Source organism: Euwallacea fornicatus, chromosome 23 (genome assembly GCF_040115645.1).
Source record: "Euwallacea fornicatus isolate EFF26 chromosome 23, ASM4011564v1, whole genome shotgun sequence".
In the NCBI taxonomy this organism is placed as follows: Eukaryota; Metazoa; Arthropoda; class Insecta; order Coleoptera; family Curculionidae; genus Euwallacea; species Euwallacea fornicatus.
In genome coordinates, this window is record NC_089563.1 from 1145692 (window position 1) to 1170337 (window position 24646).

Below are 24646 nucleotides of genomic sequence, written 5' to 3' on the forward strand. Positions count from 1 at the left end.
ATCCAGATAGTATCTAAGATATGTTTATGTTCCGTTAACATACCTCTAGAAATATGCTCTACGTAACATTTGTATGTATCATCATAAGTATAATTAATTGACAAACGTTCCAGAGATTACATTGTTTTGACAACACAACAAGTAGGTAAAATAAAAATAACTGATTAATGTGTTTCTTCGTATCGTCATTAAAACATATACCAAATTTTCAGTAAATATTCCAATATTCGTAAAATTAATATTAAAAAAGAGCACCAATATTTCTATTTTTTCTACATGGTTAATCGTAGTTACAACTAAATGGGGCTTCTTTCCATTTGTACTTGCAGCTAGGTCACTTATTAAATAAAAGTCGACAAAAACATAAAGAACTAACAATAGGAAAAAATGGCAAGTATTGCAAATATAGATAAAAAAGTTAAAATAACCTGTCATAAAAACTTAAATTCTAAGGAATTCAAAATCTTAACATTAAACGATTTTAGTCGTGTATTCCTTCAGCCGAGGACTTTCCATTCCTTCATCTGGAATGTTTCTTGTACGCTTCATTTCCTCATCCTCAACTTCCTCCTTGATGATAACTGGCAATGCAAATGGTGCAAATGGATTTTGAATGATACGAGTACGTGTGATCACCCTCTTAGTGCCGTTATTGGTATGACTATTGAATGGTCCAACAGAAAGTTCAATTTTCTCCGCTGCTGGGCTCGCTGTTGCTTGTGGGGACCGTCCCAGAATGGAAATGGTGATTATGATTGTGAGCAACAAACAAATTAGTCTGAAATGCTGAAAAATAAAATTTTGAAACGAAATTAAACATTTGGGCCCTTTGGTTTAAAAAAGAGATAGGCTTTTTATAGATTTTGTTAAAGGTATAGAATGAAAAATAAATCCATTTTTTTGTATGTTGAATATAAGAAATTCGTTTTTGCCATTTTGGCAAATTATTTTTATTGATTTCATTGGGGGAATATGAAAATGGATATTCAAATTTCACTGTGTTGAGGTTTAATGTTTAAAACCTTTTAGAAAAAATCTGGAAAATGCAATAAACTTCAAGTTGTGAAATTTCAACAAAAATTGCTGTATTACATTAAAATTGTTTAATCTGCTAAAATCTAACAAAGTATAAAAGTACAAATAGGTACAAATACTTACCATTTTAATTTTTCTTCTAACTTGAACGAACAATAAAAACGGGCACTTTGGTATCAGCGACTAATTTCAGTTGATGAAAGGACTAAACTGTCTGTAGGTGAGGATGTATGTATTTGTTAATTTTACGGCTCAGGGTTCAGGAGAAGTGGCATATACAGACCGACGCATCAGTAGTAGTTTACTATTAGTACTATATAGGTGCTGTTAAATACTTATCTAAATGCACCATTTTCCTCTAGAACAATTGGGACTTTTTGGAAAAGGACCCACTTTTCCACTCATTGTTACAAAAGCTTTTATGAATGGCAAATTTCAATTGCATTTTTTGTCCTCTCTCTAATACGCCCCTCAAAAAACTAACAAAACCCGAGGGTTATTATTAACCGTGTGATTCGAGCTTAATCTGGCAGTTTTTAATCAAAACTTGGCGTGCGACAAAGAGCACGCGTGCATACATGAATGATGTAACGAGCAGTTTCCCACATCTGCCATAGGACAGATGTGCACGCGACATACTGCCCTAAAAGGGTGCCTTTCCATTGTTTGATGGGCAGAAATGAAGGGTGCATTTCCTCCCCTAATCACCTACTGTGAAAGCTGAATAAAATTGTATTTATTATATCGTCGTGTAAGGGTGGTTTAAACTATCGCCCTGTCTGCACTTGGCTGATCAAGCTGATTGTGCTCTTTCATCTCCTGGTGGATTTTAATTTTGTTTCAGGGACGGTTTTTGAGTCGTAGCAGATAATGATAAATTAAAAAATAACGTGCAGTTTACAATATTTTGTCAGATTAAATAAAATTAACATGATCTTTTGTACGGATTCTGCTGAAATTTTTGGAAAACCTTGTTTTTGATTTTAAATATTCTTGTCTCTATCAAGGAAAATTCAAGTGGTTTAATTAACATTCAAATTCTGAATTTGATCAGTCCCTTCTTAGCTCTTAATACCCTCAAACTCGGTTATAACAAACGGTCGACTGTAATGAACTAACCATGTCAGGAATGTACAAAGAGTCTACATCATTGCATATTATTCTTATTTGGACACAACCAACACATTTATAACGAAAGATTGGTTTTAGTGAATTCTTTTCGGATAAGAATTTGCAAGCCCGACCGGTTACAACGAACTAATATCTATTAAAAGGACAATTCTGAAGAATTTATTAACTTAGTTTTGGGGTATTTTTTTGTCGGAATGATCTTGACACCAGGGAATCCCCGTCTATTGAATCGTAATCGGTTTTGCGCCATCTTGAATTTTGAATAGCAAGAGGAACTCGTAGATCAAGATGATGAAGAAGACGTTCCATTGTCAGAGCAGATTAAGAAGCGTAATAATGTTGCTGCAGAAGAATATATCAAAATGGATAACGATTTGCTAATAGCTGATATTCGATAGACTATATGGCTGTATTGAAAAATATTCTTTTATTAAAAACCAAGTGAAAAATAAAATGACTGACACTTTACACTACGAAATAAATTATGTTTTTATGTAATAGTAATATAATGTACTTCATCAGTATTGCATATGTACAAATAAAACAGAAGTGTTCTTTTCACCTTTTTTTTCCTTTTAACTGATGTATAAATTTTAACTAGGTACATACAAATAAAAAAAAAAATTAAACGCATAATTTTTTTTAAGGCGAACATAATATGTGCATACATATTAATTAGAGTCCGATGTAATGAACACCCCCAGCTATAGCGATCAAAATTTCTGGTCCTCTTGAGTTCTCTATAACAGAGTTCGACTGTATTTAAGTAATACACATAAGTACATCTACGTCATAATGCTTTAAGTAATTATTCAGTCTAAATTAAAGTCTAGAGACCAAGAAGTCTAAAAATGTATGACCATGTTTTAAAAAATTACTCTTCCAAATAGATATAAACATGACATATTAAATGCATCTAGATCCCGATATCCTCTCAAAAAGCTTCTTCATAAATGAAAAACGTTTATTGGTACTTGATACATTAGTTTGAAGTGGCCATTTTTTGCGCCTCTTTTCGGAAAAATTTGCAAAATCATGTGAGGTGTGAGAGATAATTAATCGTTAATTTTAAAAAAATTAGTAAAAAAAGAATGTTTTGAAAGACAAAATCAATAAAATTAAATACCGCCTATTTATTTCATTTTAACTTTCTTATTAACTCTAAGACAATCAATACGAATGGCTTAACTGTACAATTTTAGAAATAAACGAATAGACAGTGAAGGAGAAAAATTTAAGAACTTTTAAATTTTAAATTTTTGTTGAAATATGCTTTTTAAGAGATTCTTCATATGTATAAAATTCCTATTCACTAATTGTACCTTTCTTTATAAGTTTGTTTATTATATATTACATATTGGATGTGTATATATTTATTATAGAGGCAAAATAAGTTTTTTCTCTGACAAAAGTTTAAAAACTTTTCCATCATCTTGCTCCTCCAACGTATAAAAATATTCTGAGTGAATTGCCAGTATTAGCACTACAAGTCATGGGCACAGCTGAGTGTATTTGAAATTATTTAAAATAAAAGATCAATAAATAGCATGAAAGTAGCGAAAACAAGTTTTTATTGCGAAAAATCTGAAAATTAATAAAAGTGTCATATCGAAAAATTTAACTGCTTCTCTTAGTGACTACAAAGTCTTATAAGGCCCAAAAGTACGGGGCGTCCACGAAAAACTACTTCCGCAATTGATAGAGTGACAAAAAAAAATCACAAAATGATCCTTGTAGCACAGTTTGGGAAATTGATCAAGAAACAGAAAAATTTCATCTCCAAGTGAGCGAAAGGACTAAGACGTCGGACTTTGCAGTATGAGCTTATTTGAAAGAGTTGCTGTCAAGAAATTTCTATTATCAAGAAAGAACATCAAGGCCCATTTATAGTTTGCTCGAAATCACTTGAACTGGGAAAATGACGTACCGTTTTTTGGAGTGACGAAAGTCAAATTAAAATATTCGGATCGAACGGTGTGTACACATAAAAGATACCACGCCAAGTCCCAAGTACAAGCAGTTAAGCATGGAGGTGACAGCGTTACGATCTATGATCGCTTTAGTCGCTCGGGTAGTGGACCCATTGTGGAAGTACAAAGAAGAATGGACAAATTTCAATACCGGAATATATTAGAGATGTTGCCATATACCGAGTATGAAATGCCTCTTCGTTGGACATCCCAACAAGATAATGACTCCAAACATACTTCCTAGTTAATAAAAAATTGGCTTCCTTCCAAAAAGGGTAGACGTAATTGAATGGCCGTCGCAATCCCCCGATTTAAACCCAATTGAACGTTTATGGGAAATCCAAGATAACTGCATCTGTTTGGAAAACATTCATAATAAGGCTGAACTGTTGGCAGTAATATTTGATGAGTAGAGAAAAAATTCTCAAGGAAATGTGTATGAATATTGTCGATTCAATGCCAATAAAATGTCAGGAAGTGATTAACTTGAAAGGATATAGCGCCAAATATTAAGTTTTTTTTATTAAATATAATATTGATTCTTTTGTAAATAAAAGTTTCTAAACTTTTGTCTGCCACTGTATACCACTAAAATATTCTTCAGTTCTCTTTCCATGTCAATCCGAAAAATGTATTTCAAACACAACAGTAAAAAAGGCAAACTCGCTTTTAAATGGTATATATAAAGTACAATCTGACTTTTTATATTTTTCATTTTCACAAATTTTCGTCAACACTTCCACATTATCGTACTTGTGACGAACAATACACTTACAAATGTTACTTTGTTGTTGGTACTTGTGTTCTATCATGAATCGAACATCGTCCCTGGTGACCACGAAAATGCGCCCATCTTTGGAAAATCGACTCGGATCAAAAAGGATTGAGTTCGATGTCTGGAAGGTATCGTTTTCCTCCTTTTTTTCCTTGAAATAGCGCCAGATATTCTCTGTATCGGTTAATCCTCTATGATTGTTCAAAGCGCAACGATCTTCATGCTCCAGCAAATCCCACGCTTTAAAATACTGTCCGCATCGGAATTTGCAAAAGAAGTTTAAGCTATAATGCCTGGCCATTTCTCCGGAACGCCTTAGATGAGGAAGCGAACATCTGGGACAAACCTTACAGATGCCATAGGAATGGCATTGCCCACACACCGAATAGCTGCAACTTGCACAGAAGAATATTTTCTTGTATCTTCCCGACACTGCCAAATAGTTTTCGCAGAAATTGCAGGTAATCATAACACTCACTCCAGAGGTGCCATCGACTATGCTCTTTTGGTCTCCGGAGAGACCGTAGGATGATAAGTGGGTCTTTCCAAATTTTGATCTAAACATGTCATCCATGAACAATTCTGGTAACTGCTTCGCCGGCAATTCTGAGGAGTCCTGTACATACTCAATGTCAACTTCGTTATTATCATCCACATTTTTCACTTTTGGCAATTGTAGCATGTGCTGGGCTACCAAAGACAACTCAAACTTGCACTCAAGTCCTTGAACATTCGCAATTAAATTGGCGGAAACTGAAAACCCTGCCGAATCATCGTCGAAATCCTGACACTTCATGAGGTGACTGCTAAACACCGCGGAGTTTTCTTCGCGAGATTTCCCATTGAAAATTCTAATTCGATACTCAACTCTGTTGGTCCTAGAAGACATAACTTTAAACGTTAAATGAGTATCATTTATCACCACGTGAATTAGCACAAAAATGTTTTTGGCGGCATTGCAATGGATATAAAATTGATTCATGTTCGAGGACAGTTTGATTAGAGGTTTATTGAGGTTGTTTTTCCAGTGGTTGAATTTGAAGTGATTGGCCAAAGCTAGAGGCACGTAGTGAACATTAACTGCAGGACAAAGGGGACAACGGATTTTTGATGATAGACATGTTAATTCGTGTTCGCTGGTTTCTTGGTAGCGCAGAAGATGACCACAACCATCGAATCTATAAGAGGATATACAGGGTATTAAAAAAAAGAACGTTAAATATTTAAAGATGTAATAGCATGGACCGAAATGACAAAAAAAATCTTGGTAAATATGCGACCACAAAGTAACGGTTCTGGAGACAAGGAAGGTCAATATTTTTTGGAACATTTATTTGCAATTATTTTTTACTTATTTATTACGTACAAACAAACAAAATGACCTTCTAGTAAAAACAAAAAATAGAGTTGCATAAGATGTTTAAAGTGCCTTCCTTCCATATCCAAGCAGGCATGACATCCTTGTCTGAAAACTATTCGCACTCTTTCTAAAACGAACTCAGTGGCTCGGATTTATTGGCATATTTTATTAATTCATAGTTTTGGCTCCTTGAAGCTATGAGCAGTAGTACCGCAGACTAATGTGTTTAAATATCTTAAATATCGGTTTAAATCGGGTGGTTTTGCAGGCCATAATGCAGGTCCGCCGCTTTCGGCTCATCTACGTGGAAAAGTTTGGTGTAAATGGTCTCTGCGGCAATGGAAAAATGAGCTAGAGTACCATCATACTGAAACCACATTTACTGTCTTTGGTCTAAACGCAAAAATGCATGTAGGTTAAAGGGCCGTAGCAAAAGAAAACTGGTGTCCTGACAACAGTAAAATGCTTAAAGCTTATACTATGATAAGAAAATGTAAGTTTTTGCATAAAAAAATAACGTAAATAAGAATAAATTTTGTTTGTTTGTACATAATAAATAAGTAATAAATTATTGCGAATAAATGTTTCGAACCAAAAGAATCTTTCATATGTCCGACACCGTTACTTTGCGGATCCATGTTTACTAAGACTTTTTTGTTTATTTTGATTTAGACTATTACCCCTTTAAACATTTTACACTCTTCTTTAACAACCTATATAGTCTAATCCCTACCATGAAAAGAGATTAATAGCTGATAAATAATTTCCATACAAACGTTGAAGCAAAGTAGAAATATTAGTTTCTATAAAATGTAGTTTAATGAAGTTTCCTTCGCACCTGTTTATGCAGGGAAAAAAGACTTTCTCAGCTATGACGTTATACTGAGAAAAACCACCTCCGTCCTTGTTTCTGCTGCAACGCCCGCACTTAACTTCGTGAATGACTCCATCTCGATAAGACTTCACAGGTCCACAAGACAAGTACAGCTTACATAGAGAACAAATTTGATTCTGCAATATTTGATCTGGCAAGACTACATTCATGATTATATGTTTTCAATTATTTCAAGCTTTTATTTAGTTCTCTTATATTGAATTGGCCTAATAATACACGTATAAACGCACCTAGATGAGACTGTTTCATTTTCCTGTCGTGTTGGAATAAAGATAAGAAGCTGCGTATCGCCACACAGCGTTGCCGGATTTTTGTAAATTATTAAAAGATTAATGGATTAATAAAATTAAATGTATCAAATTCCTGCTAACATTGAAAACTAAATTATTGCGGTGCTGGTAATTTTCAGAAGGGCATACAGTTTCAATCAGGTTGAAAACGGAGCCCTATACTACTTGCATCATGGCTCCATTTATGTGGGGGCTTCATTCCTGTTAAACGAATCGCTAGGTAGTTTAATAATTCACTCCTAAATGTCGAAAAATCAAAATCTGAGTCGCTTCAACAAGAGCATGAGTTTCATTGAAACGTTGAAAAGAGGGCACAGCGTTGCATATATGTATATGTAGATACGGTTTCTCGGTTTCCATGTACCTTCTTCTCTACATAAAATTATCAAACTTCAATTTATTGAGCCCAAGCCTTTATATTTCAAGTATCGTTGAAAATATAACACCGCAGTTTTCGCCGATTGAATTTTTTCAAACCATAAGCCCATAAAATCTATATCGTGTTTTCTCTAATCAAAGAGATGTCCATTTTTTTCTCAAAACACTCAAAATCTAATCATCTTATATATTTCTGGTAAAAAAGCAATCATCAGTATCGTTAAAAAACTACTGGAGTTTAAGGGGAATACTTCAACGCACATTAGAGAAGGGCAAAGTTTATAATGGATTCCATTTTCTTCAAGTTCACAATTTTAACTAATGTTTCCTAAAGCAAAATCCAACACATCAGAAAATTCATAAACCGGCATCCGGATAATACTTCCGTTTCCACTGTTTCTAGACTTCTCGGATTATGGAAAAGATACCCATTAAATTCGGCCCTATAAACCGAGCTCTTGTGCACAAAAGAACCGAAAGAGCTTACAAATGGGAAATTTAATGCGTCGGTGGCTTTATAAGGGAAACAGCCACCCGAATGGCTGCTGGTTTTTCCGATATGTGTTCATATTAATTGAGTTTTCAAGTCATGCAGAATTAAAATGTCCAGTTATTAGTCAAAAATAATATCTGAACTTTTCCATCTACTTCAACAAGTAATTATATACAAGTTTCCAAAGGCCGCAGTGAAGAGACACCCATTATTATTAACACCCCTACTAAATCGACAAGTATTTTGGACCGATCACAAAATCCCCTCGATTGTTCTATACAGCACGCGTGTTTCGGGGGGTAATTCGAGCCCCCGGAGGCCATCTGTCATTTCGTAGTTACGGTACCGCAGCTCCCTTGTGGATGCATCATGGTGACTAAACGTATTGCTTTTCTGATTAAGAGAGTCCCTTATTCGGATATCAAATAGAATCTGTATCTACAGGGTGATTGGATATATATCGCCCTACACTTGCCCATTTTATCAAATAGTGTTAAATACAAAAATTGTCATATACAACCCAAGGTTATCTCAGGATGGATTTTTCGATATACCAGGTGAGTTAAAAAAGACGAAGTTGCGATATTTCAAATGAAAGACTTAAAAGTTTATTGGACAACGAGCATAACCTTTGTCTAGAAAATCTTGCGTTATTAGTGCGCGACGAGCTTGGTTTCAGTTGCATGCATGTCCAGCTGATAACGTAGATAAGTAACTCTGTAGCTAAACCAAAATTATCCGGGTAGACGGATAGAACGCTGTGGTTTTATCAGATAACCCCCGCGAAACCCGAACGTCACGCCTCTGGATTTCTATGTTTGAGGTCACTTAAAATCTCAAGTGTATTCGAAACCCATCAACTTCAGGAAAGAACTAATAACGTTAATATGAGGAGCGTGTAAATCCATACGCGAAAATGCGCGAGACACTGGTCGCGCGGTTAATTCGATTTCTTGGCGAAGCAGATTATGTATTCAAAAGGAGGATGGACATTTTGGACGGTTTTTGCATTAAACATATGAATTTATTTTAATTAATTAAATTTCATTCATGTTATTTACCTTTAATATGTATTGCGCGATTTTTTTAAGAGTTAATAAATTTTTTGCAAACCAAGAATATTTAATACAGTTTATGAATAATTTTAAATCAGTTGGAAATCGGACCATTAGTTATATAACATTTTCTTATTGGAAATGAGCTATGCCGTGCGGCTCTGAATTGTAGTTTTTCAGAGAAACAACTATAAATTTCGTAAAAATGCAATGAAAACTCAATTGAATAGTACGTAAACAATGAAAAAACATTGTCGACGGGAAACTAGTTTGTTTTAGATTTTGTGTTGACAAAGAGTTTTTCGTTAAAAAAAAGTTAGCAAAGGGCGTGGACAATTTAAAGCTCCACAGTACAATCATCCCTTGAAATATTTTCCTCTCGTCATAGAATAATACCCTGAATACATTTAAAGTGTATGTTTTTGACGACAAAGCCAAATTAAACCTGACCGGATATTTATCATTACCGACTTTATGCACAAAGCGCCTTGTTTGCCTTATTACCTAATGGCCAATCTTCCTAATTAAGGAACGGTTCTTAATTTGCTAACAAATACTGTTTTGGACCCTCCCAATAACAATTTTTGAGCTGTTTAGGTTTGTTATCTCGCTAAATATGAAACGAAATTATGATCGTAATCGTAAAAGTTCAAAATTGTTGATTTGCGCCATATGTAATACATAATTGCTGTTATTTTGTCCTTCACATACAATTATTTAGAAATTGAAGACATTACCTAATAGTAATTATCTAAAAACCAATTAAATCAGTGTTCATTAGTGCAGCACAAAGTAGAGATATAAATTTATTTACATGGTGGTCAACTGAATATTTTCTACACTTTCTTAAATTTATGTATTTCATTTTGGTCCGCGACAACTCAAACTTGTTGCCGCGTTACTCTGTATTTCTAAACACCGTTAAGTAGTGAAAAAAAAATTAATTTGGGCTTGAGCACCTTGTTTAAATAGCTATTATTGTATCAGATGCGCCCTATAATTTATCGTGTAATACATATTTGCGTTTAATATGAAACAGGCCAATTTCGAACCAGCATCACGTCCTCATTTCAATATTACAATGGCTACTGAGAAATTTAAGCTGCCATCCCCATATACCTATGAAGCTCCTCCACCTCCCAAAGAGGATGAAATTTACTACCAGTAAATACTCATATTGGTGTTTAAATGAAATATTAAAAGCAGCGCTTCCAGGCATATTTTTGACTTGAAACTTCAGACGAAAAGCAGTAACCAAGTGTACGGAGTAGCCATTTTTGGCATAGGAAGAGCGGGTAACAAGAGCACAATCAAATCCCCACAAGTTCCCAAGTATTTGAGTTTTTAGGTACCATTCATTTGGCAAATTTGACCTCACTACGACGAGTAAATTTGCTTTATATCGTGGATGACGATACCAAAAAACTCGAAAATATTAAAAAATACTATAATATCGACCCAAATGCCACCAAACTTATCACTAGCAAAGACGCAGGTCAGGTTTATAAAGATCCAAAGTAAGTTTTATTGAAATCCTTATACGACGCAGAATTAAACCGTTTCTGCTCAGAGTGAACTTCGTAGTAATATCATCTCCCACTTACACTCATGAAGCCATTTTGGAGCAATCTCTCACCCATGGCAAAGCAACATTTTGCGAGAAGCCCATAGCGGAAAGCATTGAAAAGACCAAGAAACTCTTCGATTTGGCTAAACAGATGAACTTGATTCTGTTCAGTGCCTTTAACAGGTAATAGAATTTTGTTGAGTTGCCAAGTTACTTCCTACATGTGATATTTTAAGGAGATTTGACTCTTCGTACCAAAACCTCAGGAACAGAGTTCGAGGTGGTGAAGTTGGAAAGATTTTAACTGTCAAAGTTTGCAGTAGAGATTCGCCTTTGCCTACTATAGATTATCTCAGAATTTCTGGTATGTACTCGTTTTCTGACGCATGTAAAGAGATATTCTTTAAATTCTCTCTCATTGAAAAACAGGTGGGATCTTTCATGATTGCGCGGTTCACGACATAGATCAACTCCTCTACTCTCTAGGGGAACTCCCTCTTGAAATCTCTTGCATTGCAAACTCAAACATTCCCGAAATAAAAGCGCTAGGCGACTTTGACACTGTAGCCATCATCATGTCTTTTCCTAGTGGGGCCATAGGCATAATTGATCTAAGCCGGCAATGCTGCTTCGGGTACGATCAGAGACTCGAGGTGTTCGGAGAGAAAGGTATATATTATGATAAATTTGAAAAAATTTAATTTTATTAACAAAATTATAAACATCACCTCTGGGGGCTCATAAAAGCTGAAAACGCGTCTTGCGAATATTAAGTTTCGCGATTTATGAGTTAATCATGTTCGTTAACTCTGTCGTATTGAAAGAAATTTTCCTGCGGGAATGCTTGGAAATTCTCCCCACCGGAAGCTCATTTATTAAAGAGGCTTATGGAGTTGCAGATTGGATAAATGTTTGCTTTAACATGAGCATTTTGCATTGTATTTTAATATCAAAATCCCAAAAATGACAACAAGGCACTGTTCATTTGCCTTTAAACTAATGTTTCCGCTAATAAACCAACACCGACTGCCAAAGAGATATAATGTTGCTAAATTATGACTGTTATCCTTAAATATTTCTTTCAATTATCAAATTCAGTAGGTAGTTTTTACAGGTATGTTGAAAGTAGAGAATCGCTCCCCGGTTGGCACCGTCGAAGCCTTCACTCACAAAAGCATAAAAAGAGCCCCTATAGACTACTCATTCCCATCCAGATACGGCGAAGCTTACAAAAGAGAACTTCTCCATTTTATCGATGTTTTGGATGGCAATGATACCCTTCTCGTCACCCCGGAGGCAAACTTGGCAGTTTCAAAAATTGCTACTGCAGCGGAAGAATCTGCGCGAACTGGAAAAATCATCAGACTTAGCTGGACTAAAGAGGAGTTCATTGATTGAAAAAAATTGAAATAAAAATTGAGTAATTCTCCAAAGCAAAATCTTTTTGTGGGCCGCGAATCAATATAGCTAGGAGAGGGACCGCGTGCGTGGGAAGCCCCTTAACCTACCCCAAATCCCGGGCCGACCCTTCGACGATGAGGGGTCGGAGTGCACACAAAAGACACCCCCCTTTCTGAATAAATGATGACTCATTCACTTGTAGCTGTACGAATTGATGACTACGCAGTTGCCGGATAATATGAATAGGATTTTTTTTGTTCGCTCATGTTTTAATAGAATTCGGAGCTGGATTAGACGGTCTGTCTTTTGATTCACTACAGAGTTAGGAGAAGAGGTTTTATTGAATATATGGTGATGAAGGGACTGAGTTATTAAATAGCAAAAAAGGAATTCATGCAAGTATTGAGAAAAAAAAATTCGGATTCAGTTAGGTCAAATAAGAAAAAAAAATAGTCAGCTTAATTTGGGATACAAAGGAATTTTTTTTTAGATCAGTTTTGGTTATTGCAAAAATTCGGTTGAAGAGAGTTCTATTTAAATAAATGTCTCTCCTTCCTAAAAAAATAAATTTGCTGAATAACTAAGAATGATCGAATGAAGGGAAAAAAATGTAAACGATCTTTATTATACTTATCAATAGGTCATGGCTAAGGGCAGCTGTAGTGGCATCAAAGAAATTACGAAAAGTGTTATTGAGTTTTCTTACAATCTCTTTCAAAACTGGCAGGGAGTAGTATCGTTTTGGCATTTTAGGGAGGCAGCATTGAATATACAATAACGAGAAAATCAAAATAAGGCGTTTCCTTACCGGAATACTTGAACAGCATATAATGGAATTGGTATGTCGGATGTTTCTGCAAAGTGGTGGTTTCCATTCGTATTTTAAAGATTGTGCAAAAGTTTTGCTGCAACACTCGGAATACGGACTAGTCAAAGTCATTGCGATAGTATTGTGTCTTCTATGCTCCAATAAGCCCTTAACGGGCACAATGTATTGTGTAAGTTAATTAAATACACCCTTTTCAAAAAAGTAGTTTTGGTTACTATGAAAAGTTCTCGACATTATGGTGGATGGATGTTTTCTACTCTTCGTGTAATTGGTTTAAGTATTAATTAAATAAAACATATGAAACAATCAAAACCCATAAGTAAATGAATACATTTTTAAGCAGGTTGTTATGTAACTTAGTTGTAGCTTCGATATTAATTTTCAAGCTGATATAGTATTGTAAGCGCTTTTCTTATTCGATGGGGGCGAGAAAATTTGATAACCTTGAAGGTAAAACCAACGCAAAGTACTAAATATTAAATCCAATAAGGAATTTTTCTTTATCAACGCGATTTATTTTACGTTAAAGCGAAATGGAAAATCGACAATTTGGCAAGGCAAATAAGCCATAAAACACAATAGTCCCGCAAACTTTAAATCCTCTTAAATCATTGCATCGGATATAAAGTAAAACGCTAATGAACTGAATCCCCGAGGGCTGCTAACGCATCATTTCCTAGCATTAGACAGCCCCTGATTAAACAATATTTCTGGAAGAAACGTACCCTTGGCTCCTTCCACTCCCCCCTTCTATTTCTGAAACCTTCGAAATTATAATGCCGCTATAATTTATACCGAGGAACGTCAGGGAGGATAATTTATCCACTTTATGGCATTTCGGTTATTGCTTTTCCGATAAACAACTCGAATGCCGCGAAGAGATACCCCCTTGGAGGGTTTTCTGATAAAACATTATCGTCCCACCTTGTCTGCTCTGCCTGCTTTTGATACGCATATCGACCTTTAATGCTCATTAAATATCAGCTGCTTATTGTAATTCTCTTACTCAATTCGTTTTAGAAAATTATGCAAATGACCAGGCCGAACACAAAGGATTAAGACCAACTGGTTCTGGTTTAAAATCATATAGTCGAAATGCATATACTGTCTATATGGGTGGATGCATTCCATTGAACATACGTGTTGAATGGGATGTGTGATTACACCCATAGAACCGGTTATGGGATGAAATTTGGGAGTGTAATGAATGAGATTTTACTGGATTGTTATAATGGGGAGACCTATCTATTTGATCTCTTTAAAGACCCTTGTAGAGGACAGTGAGAATTGTTTGTTGTATATCTGGCTGCCTATGTAAGAATTAGACACCGTGATAAAGTACAACATACGAGGTCAGTTTCAAAAGTTCCGCATCCGAATTTAAGAATCATTAATCTGAAGTTTACCCTAATATTTTCAATTAGATCGAGGTTTTTTTATTTTATTTTTCGAGAATTCTTATAGTTTGCGGTTAATAACATAGACTTGTCAAGACAAATATTGTTTGTTGCTTTTTAATTCTTAGGGTGGCTTTACTTAATACTTATACAAAGACGTGAAATATAATTTCATTTCTTTCCAACACGTGAGGTTTTGCTGGAAAAGAAGTTTCTGTCCAAAAACTGTTTCATATTTTCACATTATAAGATACTGATTTAGTTAATTTGTAAACTCAATGGATAGATTTTGTTCTATTCGCAAATACATAAAAATGATCTATGCTCTTTATCTTTTCCACTTTTGGGCATTTTCCATGCTCTTCATTAACTTCATCAAAATTATTTGGGAAACAGTCTAAATAGTTATGCGGAAAGTGCAATTTCATACTTAAGTTGCAGTAATTTTTTTAAAAGATTGTTACGAATTCTTGCACTACTATTTGTAACTTGTAAATTTTTCGTTTCTTGAAAAACTTGTTGCAGCATTTTTAAAAGGAACCTAATCACCACTTTCCACTTGGTTGCGTGATATTCACAAAGTTCTCATATTTCGTTAAATTCCGTATTTTAGGATCAATCTGATTCGCTAAGTTAATCTGGCCACATTGATGCTTTCTTAGATATAAAAATTTTTACATTAAAAATATAGCAGAAACAGACGCCGTGCTTGTTAGGGGTGTTTACAAACTGTTTCATAAAGTCCATCTTTCGGTGTTCGGAAGGCAGTAAACTTTCCTTAATGAACCAAGCTTCCTACATCTTTCTCTCCCTGAATCATTTTCTCTTCTAGCAGGCATATCTGTTGTGGTCCAGTATTTATCGCAAGCCTTTCTGTTTTATTCACAAAGAAAGTACGGCATCTTTGTGAATCTTGTCTGTTGTTCCAAAACAATATTAACTATTTATGATCGCTACATATCGATTACTTGTGCTGCTCATATTTTCTATTAGACTAGTGTTTCCAGGTTATCGTACATTTTCTTTATCTGAGCAGCGAGAACAGAACTCAATATGTTTCGTTTTATGTAGTAAAACGTTTTTTAGTCTAGCTCTTTGAAGAGTTAGCAAACAAACATTCGGCGGTTATACATATGCCGGAAACCAAATTTAATATAAAATTGTCAACATTAGTACAATAAACCAAGAATTTTTTTTGTAAGATACCTGAAGATTTCTCTACTTTCTCGTGGTTTGTGTATCTGCATATTGAATCATTTTTTTATTATTTCGATCGTTTAGAGAGCACCTTTAAAACTAATAGCCAACTGTAAAATGCTTTATAATATAATTATAGTAAGTTGTAGTAAAAAGTAAATTGCTTCCTTTGAATCGATTGAACCTCATGACGCCAAGCCTTTGCTTGTCGGAATATTTCAACAAAATTTAACACATTTATCTAAATTTTGACGCGATAGGCAAAAATCGATACTATTTTTAAATTCTGCATATATTAATGATCTGAAAGCGATAGTGGACCTTTCATAGATCTTATAAGACACACCTTGTACAACGTCTCGTGTCAGTGACATTGACATAAAATCAAATGTCATACAGTGATGACAGTACTACCAATAAAAAAAGGAGGGGAGAGGATTGCAATTAGCTGTTAACGATTAGCTCTGCGTTTTGGGGGGATGAATTTAACCATTCGAAATTCCTAAATTATCGCTCGTGAATTACACCATCTTGTGAACATCAGAGGGATAAATCAATGCTGGGTGGTTAATAAGCAATGCGACTATACCCTGTTACACCTGCAATATGCAACGACATTTGCGTTTAGAAATATTCCGAAGAACGAGGAAAAACAAAACGCAAAACCATCAATGCGACAAATGCCGGGGAACGGCGCATACCGACGACAAATGTGCGCCGCGACGCCGGCAGACGCAGTCGTGAATATATCGTCGTCTCAGTCGCACCCCTCGGGCCCCAGCAAGTGTTATTGACTTTGCCCTGTTGAGCCCCATTCGGTTTTTTCGCTTGTTCATTTGGTCCGGAAAAAATCAAAATCGCATGGCGATTTTAAGGTAAGAATTCCATCTTTACAGTTAGAGACCACCAACCACCCTCATTAGTTTTCATAAGGTGAATACGTATGTTTATCCCGACATTTCTTTGTTTTGATTTCACCCGCCTTTCGCGCATCTTGCCGGTGAATGAAGCTGCCTTTATTCATCCTGCTCCAGGGATAAATTGCGTCACGTCACGCTCCATTTGGATGCTGGAAAGGATTCGATTTTCTCAAAGAATTCTTATTTCTCTATCTAGAGACATATAGAGCAGGATTTCCCAATTAACTGTGAGTTTCAGAAACGACTGAGAATTTTCGAAAAACACACACTTCGTGCCGTTCGTGCCATCTATTGCTAAGAATAATGGTGATGATTGCGGAAACGCTAATAGGGATGATTTGTCCTCAAATTCATTAGTGACGTTTTGAGAACGATTTATGTTATCGAATTCAAAACTGACTTACTTCGGCATACTAAAACATGTACACTGATCCTGTCTGAATTACAATAGCTGCTTAGATAGATAAATTCTCAGCATAAGCCTCGTAAATGCAGGTAGCGCTTCTCTAAATAATTACCGGTGCGTTCCGTTCCTTCCGCTTCCTAGAATGTGGATAAAGCTCTAATGCCTACATATTTAATTAACTATTTCCCGGTTCATCAGTCCATTTCCTGAACAAAATTTGAGCGGAGTTTACATTTCCAGGGAGGAAAGAAAACAAGTCAAAATCAGTTCAGGATTCTGGGATATTGTAAAAGAAAGCCAGGTCATTGTTCTTTACTAGGAAGTTGTAAATTTTCTTTCGCAATCTAAACTTGTCGCAAAGATGGGGAATTTTGTCACTACCTTTAAAGTCGTGTGATCCTGAAATTAAGACAATGTAGTACAGGGTATCATTTTCATTATACACTTTCAGGTGGAACTATAAGTAGGTGTTGATTAAACATATTGATGTCGTCTCAAATCGTTTTTATCGAAATTACCTTTTTGACCTTATTTAATAACAATGTACAAAGTGTTCGATAGAAAAACGAAAAAACTTTTCAAAACATAATCATTTTCAAAATGTAAAAACCAGTTTTACCTCGCTGCCTCGTGGAAATATTTATTAATTTAGGTTTATCGAATATAACTGCGTTCCACAATTCACCTCCGAAATGAAAATTGTACGCGAAAATACCTATTTACATGCCAAATCTAAAATGGAGGTTGCAAACAAAAATTTTGCTTTGAGCTTAATTCATCATAATCGCAGCAAAACCACACAGAAGCCCTTTCGCACCACAATTCAGGAGAGGCCACAGTAATTAAGCCCCCCTTTTGAGAGCTAACAGGAGACATTATCTCTACTGATGATGATGGACTTTGATGTAAGCATGTTGTTTTAGGTTTCATGTCAAAGCCAACATTGCAGGATTTACGTGGTTAAAACTTAAATCTCAGTTTTGGGATTTTATTTGTTATTCTTTACTCTTGCGTCCAGCAAAACAGCAAGAAATCGAACAGAACAGCTTCACTTTTATTTTCAATGATCCTCTCTGCACAGAGCAAACGTTGGCTTAAATGATAACCGGTCTTCAAATCGACTCGGTTTATTTCACCGGTTTTTTATGGTGCCCCAATTAGGCCGCAAATGATTACGATTATTGTAAGCTTGTCTTGTATAATGGTATTAGTTTATCTCGTTTCAATGACGTTTTTAAAACGGCTGGTGATTTCTTAAATATGGAAGCGTCCAGAACAGTCGTATTAGAATCCGCGTGGAAACCTAGCTAAGGCCATGCCCCGTTTTAGAATGTTAATTACTAATGGGTTTGTATGTTAAGTAATATGAGTTTCGGTTTTACTGCCATTTTTGGCGCGAGATTACTCACCTAATTGGGCTCTGACATCTACGGTGGTTGCTTAACGGATTGTTTTCCAAAACGCCCACTTGGCGCCTTCTAAATAGTATTTTTGAGGAATTCGGACACTTGGTATTCCTACGGATATGTATGTCATTGCTGATATTAAAAGTTGTCCGGTTTTAACAACTACTTGGAATTGTTATTTGTCATTACACAAAAAAAGGTCTCTTGTGCTTCTCCTTCTGGAGAAGCATAAGAGGTTGGCTGGGTTTGCTCTGCACTACTTTTTTTTTTCGGCAATTTTCAGGAATGCAGAGAATTTCTCAGCTGTGAAACTGTTAGGGTCAATCTATCTCGACTTAGTTCGAAATTAGACACATAAAAATTACTCCTCTACTTCACCTTCAAGATCGTGGTTAATCGATTGCCCAGACAAACAGTAAAAAAAAATCCGGAAAGCGACAAAAAACGCCTTTCAGGCGCAATTCCATTAAAAACGAATTTTGTGACCCAAATAGAGGCAAAGTGCGTTCGATAAAAGCAAACCCGTGGGACGTAGATGTCGGTTCATTTGTTTGTTTTGAGATAACCGGGACACGCTCCGATATCGGGAAGGTAATTTGGCGATAAACGGTCCTGTTACCAACCGGCTTTCATTAAAAATAATCATCGAAAACATCCAGGAAATCCCTTAAAAAAAACAAAATTCTCTTGTTAATATATTATTCCTTACTGAAGTTAAAAAGGTCTGTTTTTCTCTGCCACTCCCTAATCTCTATGGTATCAGTTAGCATACAGGATACACAGTCAATCTATCAGAGCAAAAGCGTGCGAACCATGAAGTCATTGAACTGAATATTTGCAGGATTGCTTCATTATAATAGATCAATAGTCTCTGTAGATCCTTAGGAATCCCTCAATATGAACTTGAAGAATTACTAAAGCAAATGTAAGGTCCGATAAAACATCTTGTAGACGTTTCGACAAAGATTTGTTCTAAAGAACTAAACACTAATCTTCTCACCTTCCTCTTGTGAAAACTGAATACTTAATTATTACATGTTAAATAATAAATGCAACACTGAGGAGGATGAAGTAACTTTCGCTCTATTTAAAAGCCTTTAATTAGAACGGCCTTCCCTCATTGTGCCCAACTTTTAGAGCTTTTCGCTGTCGAGGTGTGGTTAAACAAATTAAACTGAAGACGAGTTGTAATGACCATACTTTACGAGGAAGAGTTCTCCAAAACCCGATTTTTAAGCCAAAAAGTATTAGGGATAAACACAAAATGTTATGTTAAATAATAAATTAATTTTCTGGTACAAAAAATTTATAAAAAAACGTGAAGTGTCTTCACACATTTGACAAAATTGAAAGGCCGCTAAAAATCAAGAACTCAGTTCTGAATATGTGGTGTCCACTGTTAGTTTTGGATGCGGCAACTCATGGCATCAGATTCAGAATTAGAAAGAAGCTTTGGGTTAGCTGGTAAAATACAACAAAATTTAGTTACGTATTACACTTCAAAATGAGCGTACGTTTGTGGGTGAGTGTCAATAGCATTTCGATTATATGCAGGACTTTTAAATAAGTTGCCCCACCTGACACATCCAACTGGGGTCCCAATGAAGTTGACCGCCCCACTTGGATTCACATAGTGCAGGAAATCCATGGGCAGCTCCAGTAGATGTCGTGATCTCAATGCTTGGACCATATCAGACCGTTTATTAGGTAGATCTAGGATTTTGTACAAAATATGATAGAAGAGCGGCAACTTACAAATGTATATTGATCAAAAGCCCATATTTGTGTTTCTCAAGAAAAAACAGTGCAAATTACATCTAATCAACAGGAAGATATTCTTTCTAAAAATTTTAAGAAATTACTTTGTTACTTGGTAAATAAACACTCCCATCCTGCGGTAAATGCGATAGTTAAGCTCATAATCGTCAAGTTGTGACATTTTTATCTTACCACCATCAGAAGGATGCAGGTATTATTTAATTGGTTATGATTGAAGATTACTACAGACCAACCAGGTAGCCAGTTCAAGTGCCACTTGTTCAAAAATTTAATGCAATTCCTGGATACCACATTTAAGGATGGCAATGCAGGGTGAGTCGGGAGGATCGTGCCAAACTTCAGGAGCGTGTTGTACATGAAAAATAAATGTAAAAAAACTCAAATGTTGTTATCCGATTTTCGTTTGTTTACAAGTTATAGCGTAAATAAAATTAAAACATAAAATTTAAAAAAATTATAAATTTCATAAGAAATTCCATAAATTAACGTTTGGACATCATAGTAAATGTTCAAAAATATCGCCATTAACTTCTAAACATTTTCGGCTTCGTCTATGAAGAGCATTCGTTGTGGTCCTGATTGTTTCATGTCTTTCTTTGATAGCAGCTGCAGCATTTCTAATGCGTCGAATTAGTGCATCTTGAGTGTCCACTTTTACTCTGTACACTTCAGTTTTAAACCAACCCCACAAACAATAGTTTAGCGGTGTGAGGTCTGGAGACCTTGGAGGCCAACTAATAGGGCCACCACGACCAATTCAACGTCCAGGAAACGTTTCGTCTAAATGTTGCTTAACCTGTCGAGCAGAATGTGCGGGAGCTCCATCCTGCTGATAGTACATTTGGATTCGGATGTTTAAAGGAACATACTGAAAAAGTCTCTGCAATTCATTTTGAAGGAAATTCAAGTAGCGTTCTCCCGTGAGGCGATTCTCCAAAATAAAAGGGCTAATTAAATAACTTTCAATTATACCACACCACACGTTTACTGAAAACTTATGTTGAAAATTACTTTCGACTTTATAAAAATAAAATTTATATTTTTTTTAAATTTTATGTTTTAATTTTATTTACGCTATAACTTGTAAACAAACGAAAATCGGATAACAACATTTGAGTTTTTTTACATTTATTTTTCATGTACAACACGCTCCTGAAGTTTGGCACGATCCTCCCGACTCACCCTGTATAGTATATGCTATCCGGCAGCTAATGCGGTGGTCGAACTTGCGCACGGGTAATTTAAACCGCAATCACATATCACGGAAACATTCCTGGTGCATCGAAAGATGACATCAAAGCAACAACATTCAAAATGCCGTGTGAATGGTCTTAACACTACTAGCAGATTTTTTGAAATACTGTGCGGCCAACGATAATGTAATACGGATGGTAGAAAAAGCTACGGCTCTGACGATATTTTTATTTAACAAAAATTAGCAACAACGGATGAAGTTTTCTTGTAAAAAAAACGTCAGAGCGTCGCTACAATGCCCTTGTGATCGACGTTAATGGCAAACACATCAGATTTTCTATCGACGGCCTGAAACCGCTTGCGTTATTGGAAAACCTACAGTAATGAGGCTCCTTAGAGAACATATACATGAACAACAATCCAGGGAAGAAAAACAGCAGCAATCACCAACCAGTAGTTCTTCCTTCAGTCTTTATATCCTTCAAGGCGGTTTATAACGAGTACCTCTCTAGAGGGGTTATTGCGCAGTTCTCCAAAATAAAAATGATTTTGCTTTGAACAAGTGGATTTAAACTTCCTAATTGTGTTGTATATGCACAAACGTTGTTCAAACCTTCACTATTTCACTTATATAAACTCTCAACCCTTGAAACACGTAAAACATAGTTTTGTTTTTTGAATAGCACAAAACATTAATTTTAAGCACTCAAACCGAACTTCCATCGATTTCCTCCCACAAAGTCGATTTGCACTATGGTTCCTTTATTATTACGTGTTTACCAATAGTTAATACACGAATTAAATAAGAACATTGTTGAACCGGCAGAGGTGTTACAATAACCCACTTACATACAATAACCTTCATTTCACCAGTGTTTAATTCGAAATCTGATGCTATAAACTGTACGATTTCAATACGATTAATTTAGCTCGTATAATTGTTCCAATCGCTGATTGTGTTATGATTACCAAAGTCTAGTGCTACAGTCCGCTTGCATATATGGAAATTTCAAATAAAGGGAGTTAATAAAATCCCGAAGAGTTTGAGTGTAGTATTTCCGGCATTTAGAAATTCTCTACCTCGGTTCAAAGTACCTTTCCTCTGTGGGTTCTTGTACGCTCCCAGGGTCAGCAAGGACGTGCCAACGACTGGGTAAAGGAATTAATTGCAAGCTTTTTATCGTTTAATCACTGGGTGAGAGAGAAACAAGAGGGTTATGCCATTGAGAGCCGTTTATCGCTCAAGCACGTATAGAGTAATGGGCCGATTACAGATTTCCCTTTGGCAGGTTTGCAATGCATCAATTTCGACGTTATTGGCTATTAATAGGGACATTCGAATTAATGCAGTTACAATGATTAGGTATCCTTCACTGATTGGCTGCTTCAACTCAAGTTAGTCAACGCAATAAATGCAAAATCAGGCCACGGAAATTTAGTTGTCAAAACAACGTTGATTGTATTCTACCTATATATTTAATTAAATCACGGTGTTACGTGATACCAGATGAACACGATAAGTTTCACTTTATTCAGTTTATTAGCACACCCGACTGGGCATGGTGCCAAAACAATGCGGCTTATCTGCATGTAATCTAATATTGAGGGCGATTTTTGTTATGTTTCTTTCAAGTTTTTGGATGAGTTTAAAGATCTGATTTTGAACTGAGCTCTCCATGTACATATGCACCAGTTGCATAATGTATAGGCAAACAGTCTGTATGATAAACTACAAATTTAAATTCGCTTGTTTGCTCTCGTTTCCGTTTAAATTACCAAACCGGGTGCCTAAATTGAAACTTTATACAATTCAAATTGCACAGACGTCGCTAATGCATATTCGATGTGTCTGGTTTTTGTGTAGAATACAACCAATTTCTGTTCGCAACTACTGATCTTAACCAGTTTCCACTACCGGCCGTAATCATAAGATTATTACAAACGCACATACCACCCATGGGCCGACAAAGCCGCCAGTACCCGCGTACTTCACGGTACGCGGTTCCGAGAACAACCCGTCGTGAGCAGGTTCTCGCAAGGTCGGCCTTGGGTTCACAAAACAATAATCGCGGGACATCAACCCTATTCGAGGGCGATGGACCAAGATACACCAGTAAGTCCAAAGCTACAAGTAATAGGCGTAGGTACACGACCATTACCAACAGATAATGGTCCTGGTACTGCGAGCATTTCTTCAAAATTATGCGCTGCCATTTAAGGCTACGCGACTATCGGTTGATATGGGCTTTAATGGTTGGGGTCGTGCCTCTTGCAGGCATGATTGCGGTTTTAAAGACGCAATTTTATTGGGTCAGCAAACTAACCGTAGATTGCACGTTGAACAACGTCCAAAAATATGTTCATGATTGAGACAAAGCGTAAGAAAAAGTGCAGGAAAACATGGGAACATTACAATTGTCATGTCATGTCCAAAGGCAAAAACTACACTAAACACAAAATAAGTTAAACGGCCTTAGGAGGTAATTATTTTCAACAGATTAAGATAAATTCGGACTTGGTCGTTTGTTACAGAAAAAAAGCTCAAGAACGAGATCCAAACTAGTCCAAACCGACCTTAACATTAACACATTTTAACGTTTTTTATATAACAGCTCTGATAGTCCTGTAAGGTGAAGTGAATGTCAAATTTAGTTACGAGAAAGGCATTGACGCAGCAGACGAAATTACGCACCTGCAGAAAGTGATTTGCAGGCACTTTGTCCAAAAATGAAAAAATCTTTTAGTTTTAATTTTTTTGGTTCTTTGCTTATCTGAATTTTTCCGTCCTTACTACTTTTTTTTATCGATTAAATGGCGTGACTGCAAGCCATTTTAATGAGAATTAGAACTAAACGTGGACATTGACTGCGTCGCTCTGTCCGAGCCAGGACAGGGTTGCATTAACAGGCGCACAATACCTCATATACTCCTCCATATGTCATTTCATCCAATGTTGTCAGTCATAACATTATTTAATTTCGATCAAAATCATAATCCGTTTTCTCAAAGATTTCCTTTTGTTTGACAATAAGTATAAAATTACTATTATAACTAGCTTGACGATCAGGAACAAACAATTCGAGCATTTATAATATTTTTAATATCAGTTGAAATCATAATTACTATGATTTCATTCTCCAGGTGGAGCGTCTTCCTGAACTCAAGACG

The 24646-nt window shown here is 35.9% G+C and overlaps 3 protein-coding genes across 3 annotated transcripts in view; 2 read left to right on the forward strand and 1 right to left on the reverse strand.

Annotated features, from left to right (window-relative positions):
* Positions 1-164: 164 nt before the first annotated feature.
* LOC136346540 (uncharacterized) lies at positions 165-7527 on the reverse strand. The gene is made up of 3 exons (XM_066295774.1): positions 7110-7527; positions 1159-6089; positions 165-786 (listed from the first exon to the last, which is right to left on the reverse strand). Exons 1-2 carry the CDS (start codon positions 7313-7315, stop codon positions 4754-4756), a joined length of 1542 nt encoding a protein of 513 aa, XP_066151871.1. The 5' UTR covers positions 7316-7527; the 3' UTR covers positions 165-786; positions 1159-4753.
* A 2894-nt stretch (positions 7528-10421) lies between these two features.
* LOC136346545 (myo-inositol 2-dehydrogenase-like) lies at positions 10422-12388 on the forward strand. Its single transcript, XM_066295782.1, has 7 exons — positions 10422-10546; positions 10598-10677; positions 10731-10899; positions 10953-11132; positions 11186-11313; positions 11379-11618; positions 12064-12388. Exons 1-7 carry the CDS (start codon positions 10464-10466, stop codon positions 12345-12347), a joined length of 1164 nt encoding a protein of 387 aa, XP_066151879.1. The 5' UTR covers positions 10422-10463; the 3' UTR covers positions 12348-12388.
* A 4126-nt stretch (positions 12389-16514) lies between these two features.
* brat (brain tumor) overlaps positions 16515-24646 on the forward strand; it is a 63861-nt gene continuing 55729 nt past the window's right edge. The window contains exon 1 of the mRNA XM_066295758.1: positions 16515-16648. The gene's annotated coding sequence lies outside the window, so the exon portion shown is untranslated. The remainder of the gene's footprint in view (positions 16649-24646) is intronic.

What these genes read in the sequence shown, in the direction of transcription:
- LOC136346540 (XM_066295774.1), bottom strand. Translation starts at nt 7,315, where the DNA reads ATGAATGTAGTCTTGCCAGATCAAATATTGCAGAATCAAATTTGTTCT. An exon ending in TTTTTTCCCTGCATAAACAG is followed by an intron (nt 6,090 to 7,109) that starts GTGCGAAGGAAA and finishes ATCCTCTTATAG; the next exon opens with ATTCGATGGTTGTGGTCATC.
- LOC136346545 (XM_066295782.1), top strand. Translation starts at nt 10,464, where the DNA reads ATGGCTACTGAGAAATTTAAGCTGCCATCCCCATATACCTATGAAGCT. An exon ending in TTTTGGCATAGGAAGAGCGG is followed by an intron (nt 10,678 to 10,730) that starts GTAACAAGAGCA and finishes TTGAGTTTTTAG; the next exon opens with GTACCATTCATTTGGCAAAT. An exon ending in CAGGTTTATAAAGATCCAAA is followed by an intron (nt 10,900 to 10,952) that starts GTAAGTTTTATT and finishes GTTTCTGCTCAG; the next exon opens with AGTGAACTTCGTAGTAATAT.